Here is a 10,202-nt window from a genome sequence, read left to right as displayed (position 1 = left end):
CAAGAGGAAATAATTAAAAACATGAAGAGAGAGCCTACAGAATGGGAGAAAATGTTTAGTGCATTCACCTCAGAGCATTAATCTCCAGGTTATGCAAAGAAATCAAAATACTTAACACCAAAAAAAAATATGTTCCCTTCATCTTAATTCCAATTGATATTAGTATTATTATTTTTTCCAAGTTTTATTAATTCTATATCCTTGATATCTTCAAAAAATTATTCTGTATATTCTATGTTGATTTAACTAGTTTTCCTATTTGTGAAAATGTAAAATTTGGTGTTCCAATTCACTTTTATGTATCTATTCTGAAATAGTAACACATAAAATGTGATTTTATGTATATATTGCTTTAAATTAAATGCATATTTTGAAAGTAATATTGCTCTTCTATATAAGGAAATAGCAAATAAGTCTTCTCTGTGATTGGGAAGAAATCTCCATTTCTTCAATTCTGACTAATCAACTCCTGCTGATACCTCATTCTCCAATTATTTTAATTTGCTTGGAATGCTTTATTTGTTTTAGTATATTTTAGCATGTCTCTGCTGTTTTTGTTGTTGTTTCTTTTTTGATTGTTGCATTTGTGTTATTCATTTTGTAACTTGTATTATAGGAAGAAAGTGACTGAGACTATTGCCATTTAATTTAACCCATAGATAATTTATACAATTTTAAATATTATCTTTCCCTCCCTGGAGCAATGTTATTTTCTTCACTTCCCTAGCTCAGAAATAAGAAAAACTTAACACTTTGGAAATTATGAGTTTTAGTTTCACAGTGATGGAAAACACAATGCATGAATTTGATTTGAAATAATAAAGAGTTTAATAAAGATGAGATCAGGATTAAATATTAAGTGTCATTGAGAAGGCTAATCTGATTGTAATGTAGAAAGGAAATGATGAAGTAACTTAGAAGCAGTACTAAAAGAATTACAGAATGTTTTATTTTACTTATTCATCAAAACTTCTACTTCTTTGAGAGAAACACAATCTTCTTTATGGAGTCATTGAAAGCATGTTTCACTTGCTTGTTCCTCAAGGTGTAAATGAAAGGGTTCAGCAAGGGCGCTACAGAAGAGGTGAGAACTGAAACTCCTTTATTTATGGCCACCTCTTCCTTTGCTGAAGGCTTGATGTAGATGAAGATGCAGCTGCTATAGGTGATGGAAACCACAATCATGTGGGAGGAGCAGGTGGAAAAGGCCTTTTTCCTTTGCTGAACAGAGGGGAATCTCAGAATGGTCCTGATGATGTACGTGTAGGACAGAACCACACAGACCAGGGTAATAATGAGGGCGAATACAGCCACAATGATGACCATCTGTTCTAATATCCATGTGTCTGAGCAGGAGATCTTTAGGAGGGGACTTGCATCACAGCTGAAATGATCAATAGCATTAGAATCACAGAATTCAAGCTGGAGACCTACACTTAGGGGTGGGACAATAATCATCAAGCCAGCTACCCAGCAGGAGAGGACTAATATGGTGCACACTCTGTTGTTCATGATAGTCATATAATGAAGGGGTTTACAGATGGCCACATAGCGATCATAGGACATGGCTGCCAGGAGAAAAAATTCTGTTGTTCCAAAGAGAAAACCAAAAAATATCTGACTTGCACAAGCATTGTAGGTAACAGTATTGTCTCCAGTTGATAAACTATACAGGAATCGAGGGATACAGACAGTAGTAAATGAAACTTCTAGGAAGGAAAAGTTTCTGAGGAAGAAGTACATAGGAGTCTTAAGATGGGGATCCACCAGTATGAGGGTGATAATAGTCAGGTTCCCTGTTACACTCAACATGTAGGTGAGCAACAGGAAGATAAACAGCAGAACTTGCAGTTTGGGGTCATCTGTCAGTCCCAGCAGGATGAAAGTGGTTATTGCTGTGTGGTTCCTCATCATTGTACACTGATATTTACCAAATCCTTATATAAAAACCAAGATTTCATAAAGAGAAACATATTCAAATTCTACAACAAAAAGGTGTGCATATAGAAGCCAAGCAATCCAGCCTATATTTTTCTTCTACTTTTAAATCATTTATATCATAATTAATGTTTTTATTATTTTAATAGAAATCCTGAATTTTATGTGTATGACCAGTGGAGATTTCCTTAAGGGTTCATGCTTTTGTAGAACAATCCAACTTTTTATTTGATCGTTTGCTCCCTTTAGAATTTACAAATGTATTTTATTGGTCACATACAACTCATTAGATGGACTGGATTTCCAAATGGGTTAGAAAAAGATGCCATTTATGGGAGGTTAATAGTTCTTTGTCCAAGAGAACCCTGGATACCCAGCCTATCCATGTAACTAAGAGCATAGATTCTCTTTACTTGTTACTATCTGGGGATTGATGTAAAGGTAAGATACATTTCTTTTGAAAAACAAACAAGTGATAAAGACAAGAACAGTATTCCTTATAGTGGAAATTGTAGAACCTATGGATGGTTGGATGTAGAACTATTTTCCTTATAGTGTGAGAAAGTGTTATGTCCAAGGTATTAAAAAAAAGAGTACTTTCTTTGCATACATTTATGCTCAATTACTTGACTGTTGTCCCTCTTTCTCTCAAAGCTTCAGATGTTAATATATATTTAATATCACAGAATATAGCCTTCTAGGCTGTGTATTATTGCATGATGTTTTAAATTCATTTAAAGACATCCAAGTTTCTCCTCAGTTCTTCTTCATTCCATTGAGGTCTTAACTAGCTCTGTTGGGACTTTCACTTGCAACTCCCTATAGATTTCCTAACTCTCCAAAGACTTCATTTTTATTGAAGCTAATGGCACATTTTAGGTATGTCTTGCCTAAAATTGCCACAGCATCAAAAATCAAAGACTGGTCATTGTTTTAATGGGTCCCATGCCGTTATTCTAATTTTCCTTCTAGCTTTATATTGCTATTTTAGTGTCTCTTTTTACTCTTCACTTTTCTCTATTCACATGTGAAATATTGGTGTTCCTCAATATTCTACTTTCAGACATCTCACTTCTTGTGTTCTGTTTGTTATTCTTCTTTTACTATGCTTTCCATGAGTGATTTTATCAATTAATTTGCTTTATTATTTATATGATGTACTGCAAAGAAGAGATCTATAGAATATAGCATATAGGTCATTCCTGGGTGTCTGCACTGTGTTGCTTCCAGGACCTTCCATGAATACTAAGCCTGAAGATGCTCTAAACATTACAATTTGTGTGTTCACATCCCAATTACCATATGCTCTAAAAGATTTGCCTTATCTTCAACCAGTGTTAACTACTTTTTTGATATAGAATTATCTTTTTGCTTAACCTACAAGGCTCTTTATGGAAAGTAGCTTCTTTGATTTTCTTACTTCAGCACTTCTCATTTTCTTACCTTTCTTCCTTAGGGCTTGAGTTCCACCAATACTGACTACTTGAAATTGTTCATATTTTCTACATGCTTTCTCCTCTGCACAGGCTAACCTTTTGATTAATGCCTATTAGTCTTTCTTGGATCCCTGTTGGTATCGGTTCTTTCAAAAATTTTTTTCATTCATAAACTCAAAGCACGTGAAATTGTGCTCCTATGGTATTTCCAAGTACCTTTTGTTTATTCAATCGTGGAGTATGTCACATTGTATTATGCTTTGCACTGTAATTATATTTCTCCTGTATTTTAAAAATATATTTAGTTGTAGATGGACACAATACCTTTATTTTGTTTATTTAGTTGTGTTTTTTTTAATGTGGTGCTGGGGATCAAACCTAGTTCCCACACATGCCAAGCCTGTACTCTACTACTGAGCCTCATCCCTAACCCTATCCTGTATGTTTCTGTAAATTTCTATAAAGTAGAAACAATATTGTATATGGTATTAAGTTTTCTTATATTTGGCTTATATTGTAAACTTAGGGATGAAACAAAGCAGCATTGTCTATATCCTGTCTACATACTCCCTAATGCTTATACTGGTCATTTGATTCAAAGTCTATTTACATATACACTTCAAACTACTCTTTTATTTTGAAGACTTCTTAAATCAAAGGCCTGAATAGGCCCAGCTCTACACTCTACAGAGTTTTTCCCAGCCTTGATCTACTTCTTCTTTTACCCTTAATAACTAATTCCCTGTCAGCAGCTGCTGTTTGCTTTCTTATTTCCAATAACTTCTTTCCTGACCTCTTACTCCTTGTTAGGCACTTAGTTAAAGTTTGCCCTTTTTTTAAACATAATTGCTTCCCATATATCACTTTTTGGAACTGTAATTATTCCACATTGTTCCACATTAGTCTGAAACCACCTACTGCATTTCTAAAGATTTAATTTCCTAAGACAGAGTTTGTATTGTCTTTCTCAAACCAACCATGATCCACATGGATAATATAAACAGGTACCTTCAAGAAGCTTAGGAATATCCAAATATTCTCAAAGTTATTAGATTTTTAGGGTTGAGATAAAATATACTCTAAGAACAGGAAATTTGTTCTTACTCTGTTATAGCCTTTGTAGCTACAAAAAAAAAGAGCATGATACATAACACATGTTTAATAATTTTCGAAGAAATGGTTTGATGTACCTTTATATATTTTAACTTGTATTTTAATCTTTCAAAAAATAGAGAATGTTTCAGACAATACTTATATCTAAAAGACTTACTTTCTGATGTCTAGAAGATTAGAATTATTGTTAAATCTGTTGATTATAACCCAGGTATTTTTTAAATTTACTTTTCTATCTATATCCAAAAATGTGTTTCTCTCATACTGAGACTCCAAGTACATATGCTGATATGTTATTAGTTTAAATATCTTTTCATATTAATAGTAATTATTCTACTTACGTTTATATCCATATTAAAATGTTCATTTAGCTATTCAGTTCTTTGTATTTTACATAATCATCTTCAGCGGTAGTGTCTCTAGAGAAAAAGAGATGTTTGCCACAGAGATAAATAAATAAACCTACCTTTTGTAAAGGGAAAAATAGTGCCATCAAATTTCTATGGCCAGGAATAGTCACAGTCTGAGGATCTGTTATTTGACTTTTCCTTGCCTGCCCAGGATTCCTCCTCTTTTTTCCATTCTTCTCATCCATAAATTCACCTAAACGGTATGGAATTATAAATCTCTTAGGATCCAGCACTTTTGAGGTAAGGCACACAATTGTGCAATACCAGTAGTTCTCTCTTCTGCAATGAGTGGGAACCAAGTACAGGATGAAGTAAAGTCTGAGTGGGTAGGAAAAGTTCAAGTTTTTAAAAACTTCTCTTTTCTGGTGATTTTGCTATCCTTCAGGAGGTGTGACCACAGCTTACAATCTTTGTTACACTGGAAATATCGGGTGTTTGGAGTCTTACAGTAAAAATGTACTTCTGAATACTCAGCTTTCTAACAACTAATATTAAGTTGTAAACTACAATGAGATGTCACCTTACATTCATCTATTAACAATAAAAAATATGTTTTCATGAGGATGTGGAGAAATTGGGATCTGCATACTTTTGGTGGAAATGTAACCTTGTATATAGTTACTATAGAAAATGTTAAGGAGTTTCCTCAGAAAACTGTCAATAGAATGACTGTCTGATCTAGCATTTCCACTTTTTGTCATATTTCCAAAAGAATAGAAATAAATATCCCAAAGAAAATCTGCAATCCTGTGTTCTTTGCAGGTAAAATTAGCAAAGATACAGAAAAAATTAAGATGTCCATCAACAGATAAATGGACTAAAAGAAAATGTGATGCGTACTTGTGCACACACACACACACACATACACACACACAATGGAATATTATCCAACTTTAAAAAGAAGGAAATCCTGCAATACGTATCAGCATGAATAACCTGGAAGATATTATCAAAGTGAAATGAGTTACAGAAGGCAAATATTGTGTGACTCCTCTTACATGAAGTATCTAACACACTCAGATTCGAAGAAAGAGAGTTAGAGGGAAATGGAGAGTTGTTCTGTTGCTATAAAATTCCAGTATGGAAGATGAATAAGTCTAGAGATCTTAAAGTCAAAAATTGTCTCCTTAATTATTTAACAAGATAGTTTTTCCTTTTGTGCTATTAAAGCCTTTCATATAGTCCTTTATCCAAACTCTAAATTTCATCTATTTTTCTTCTCAGAAACGCAATATCATTTTCATTTCTCTCTTCACATATTTTTTTATTAGGTGTAAATATATCGTCTCCTTTTGCATCAAAAATGAACTCTTAATTCCCCTAAGTTTTTTGGTTTCATCCTCTCAGAAATCATTCCACCAATGCAGGATAGGGAAAGCTGTGACTAAGGTAACGTTTGTTTTATAACATCAGTTCTCCAAATGTATCTTTCAAACTCCCAATTCCTTTTTCCAGACTTGTTAGGTATAATGATGATGTATTTACTGCACAGAGTGTTCCATTCTGACATTGTCTTGGTCCTACTATTTCCAAGAAATGAAGTGCTTTGGATCCTTTCATCCCCTCCCTCTTATTAATTCCCTCAGGGTTTGATTGCACCTGCCTGTTACTAAACACAAAGCAAGTTAGTTCAAATAAATCTATCCCTTATAGCATCCACCATTTATAAGGCACCAAGCTAGGTTCCACATCATGAAACTCATTTAATTTGTACTAAATCTCTCACCGTTATTTTCTGCAATGAATTATTTTCATCTTTTGAATTAGAATTATCAAAGATATTTTCACAAATATAGAAATTTTGGGGAATTAGATAATAAATCTTCACTAGGAAGTCAGGGAGTGAGGTTAGATGCTAGTGGAGAAATTAGAAGCTAGAATAATTGCAGTACATTTATTAAGAGTTTCATATCATATTAAAATTTGAGAATCACTCAGGCAAAGAAAGATTAGTGTTAATTACTGACATTGTCATCTACACACCCCATCAGTGCTGTTCTTTATGCCATAAACCATCACTTAATTTATATATTTGCATGACAATTTAGACTCAAATGAAGGATGACTAAAGTATTAATAGAGTTCTTTTACCTGCATTACAGGCTTTTTTTTGTTGAAGTAATCTCTGATCATTACGTGTAGTCTTCATATAGAGGAACAGACTGTGCTTCTGTTAATTAAGCAATAACTGCCCCTAGTCAGTCAGCATCAATTATTTATAATGGTAGCATTTAACATATGCACCATCTGAAAACATGGTTTCTTGGGCTTTGTGTATTTCCCTATCATTGAATGAAAGGATATTTCCCCAGGAGTTAGCAGTTTGTTTTAGGATTTGTTTTTGTAACTCAGTTTGCTTTTTAAATATTCCTGCAAACAACATGAGTCCCATGAGTCTGGAAAAATGACTTCTTCCTTTCTATGGCCATTTGCCTTAGAAAATCCCATGTGGTGTATATGGCAAGGCTCAGCATGCTTTGATAATCTTGTGCAGTAAATAATGAGCAAGTAAAAGTTCTAGCAATAGAGAGTAATTTGTCTCACTTTGCTATTAAGGGAACAATTTCATTAAAATAATAGTAATATTGTATTATTTCTACTTAAATTTTTCATACTAAAATAATATATCCAATTTAGAAAATGTTGAAATTTTCAGCAATGTAATATTCTTTGTGATATATTTTCAAAGGATTTGGAAGGCACACCTCAGAGTGTCTTTTAAATTACACAGCATGGATAACTACAAATTGCTGGATCAGTGACTACAGATAGATGCTTAATTATGCCTGACCAAGACAATAGTGTAGTTAAGACTTTGTTTAATAATTTGAAAACATGGTCATTACAAAATTCCATATTAAAGAGTTGAAGCAAATCTTAACAAAATTACAGGAAAATATACCAACAAATATTTATTTCCCTTATCTCTCAAAAGAGAAAATAGTTCTCGTGTCTGCCTTAGATTACTTACTCTTAATAATTTTTTATTATTTTGGCTGTCAGCTCCTAGTGGGTTTAACTGTGTTGCCTTAAGGAAGATGTGTTTTGTCCTGGCAATCATTTAAATTGCTCTGTAGGCATGTTTTGGAGAGTGTTGCGTTTTTCTAGTTTTCCATTTTAAAAGAGTATGTGTATATCTTTAGAAACTCTTTCTTACTTTGAATATTAGAAGCTTTTTCTTTGCTCTCCCTCAGGCTGGTAAGAAAATCTGAGAGGGAGAAAAAAATTATTTTCTTGGGGTTGAGAAGAGTGGTTTTCTGATCCTTAAGAGCAGGCAGTTAATATTTTTGCTCCTGAAATAATGATATTTATATTTTTTTCTCTGTCTCAGAGAACTACATTGGGATTACTTGAGTTAATCATTAAGTGTCCTTAGTGTTGAGGTTCAAATATCATTTACTGAATCTTCTGTGTAATTAGCTTTGGCAAAGCAACTAAAATAGGCAGCAGCCAAAACACCTTCCTTGAGACAATAAGATAGTGATTAGGAACAAGTTACAGATAAGGTGCTTGTATTAATGGCCTCAGGGTGGGGTGGGGGGCCAGCACAAGTCTGATTCAACTGCCCATTAGACTTTCTAAGAATATAATTATGCCTGTTAATAAAATATTTTATTGAATCCACCATGATAAAATATTTGATAAAGTATCTGGTACATGTGAAAATTCTAATTGACAAAAATTACTATGTATACAGAGATATTATAAAAACAATCATTTTTAAATCAGAATTTATATTTGAAAATAGGAGAACATGTATAAGGTGGACATTATTTGTTCCATATGCAAACAATGTTTCTCCCTATTGTTGGGAGTCGCCCCGGCTACAAAGAATAACTTCCCCATCTCCCAAGAAGAGCCCTCCAATGGTGAGCCCTGCTGGCTCCCCTGATCCTTACCCACCAATCAAAAAGCACCCCATGCCAACTGTCAAACCACCCCCCCTCTATAAATATGCAGAGCTGTTCCTCAATAAATGGGCATTTTCTCAGAGGGCAAGCCTTGATGGTTCTTTTACCTATTACTTTGTGTTTGGAGACTTCTAGCTTATTTCTTCTAGTTATTCATAAAATTAAAATAAGTTATTGTAAACTACAGTATCCCTGTTCTATAGAATATTTTCTGTGTACTTGGGTACCACTTTTCTTACCCCATTATCTTCCCCATTCTCAGTTCTAGTAATCATTATTATACAATCTGATCAACTTAATTTTTTAACATTCACATATGAGAAAGAATACATAATATTTGTCTATCTGCATGTGACTTATTTTATTTTGCATATTGTTCTCTAGTTATATGCATCTTGTGGTACATGATATCATTACTTTTATAGCTGAATAATCTCTCTTGAATTCTAATTCAAATAATAGGGTATTAGTGCACAGAAATACTAGTGAGTTTTGTATGTTGGTTTTGTATCATTCAACTTTGCTGAATTAATTTTAGTTCCAATAGCATTTTAGTGGAGTTTTGTGTATTTTCTGTACATAAGAACATATTGCCTTACAAACTATGAAAATATGATTTCATTTACCAACTTAGATGCCTTTCATTTCTTTCTTTTGCCTGATCGTTCTTGCTAGAATGAAAGTGGTGAAATGAAATTCTTGTCCCAGATGTTAGAGAGAAAGCTTCCAGCTTTTCTCCATTCAGTGTGGTTGCAACTGTTGACTTATTATATATAGCCTTTATTATGTTAGATACATTAGTTTTACTCTTACTGTATTCTGTTTTCATCATAAAGGGTTGTTGAGTTTGTTATCAAATGGCTGTTCTACATCTATTCAGGTGATCATGTGCTTTTGTCCTTCATTTTGTTGATGCTGTATGTCTTGTTTATTGATTTGCATAGTTTGAACCATCCTTGCATCCCTGGCAGGATTCCCACTTAAGAATGGTGAATAATCGGGGTTGGGGTTGTGGTTCAGAGGTAGAGCACTCTCCTAGCATGCATGAGGCACTGGGTTTGATCCTCAGCACCAAATAAATATAAAATAAAAATAATGTGTCCACCTATAACTAAAAAAAAAATTTTTTAAAAAAGAATGGTGAATAATCTTTTTAATGTGTCATGGGATTTAGTTTGCTAGTTTTTGTTGAGAATTGTTGCATCTATGTTCTTTAAGGACATTGGGTTGTAATTTTGTTGTTGTTGTTGTTGTTGTTGTGTCCTTGTCTCCTTTTGGTATAAGGGAAATTAATGCTAGCATCATAGAATAAATTTGCAAGAATTTCATCCTCTTCATTTTTATGGAGCCGCTTAAACAATGGAATTAATATTTCTTACATAATTGGTAGAACT

The 10,202-nt window shown here is 33.4% G+C and overlaps 1 protein-coding gene across 1 annotated transcript; it reads right to left on the bottom strand.

Moving 5' to 3' along the window:
* Positions 1-972: 972 nt before the first annotated feature.
* LOC308658821 (olfactory receptor 6C2-like) lies at positions 973-1,914 on the bottom strand (the record flags this gene model as incomplete). The annotated part of the gene is made up of 1 exon (XM_081311740.1): positions 973-1,914. One exon carries the CDS (start codon positions 1,912-1,914, stop codon positions 973-975), a length of 942 nt encoding a protein of 313 aa, XP_081167866.1.
* Between the last annotated feature and the right edge of the window lie 8,288 nt (positions 1,915-10,202).

Source organism: Spermophilus citellus (assembly GCF_964194105.1).
Source record: "Spermophilus citellus genome assembly, chromosome: 10".
NCBI lineage: Eukaryota > Metazoa > Chordata > Mammalia > Rodentia > Sciuridae > Spermophilus > Spermophilus citellus.
The sequence above is the reverse complement of the archived record's forward strand: the minus strand, read 5'-3'. Positions and strand labels throughout refer to the sequence as shown.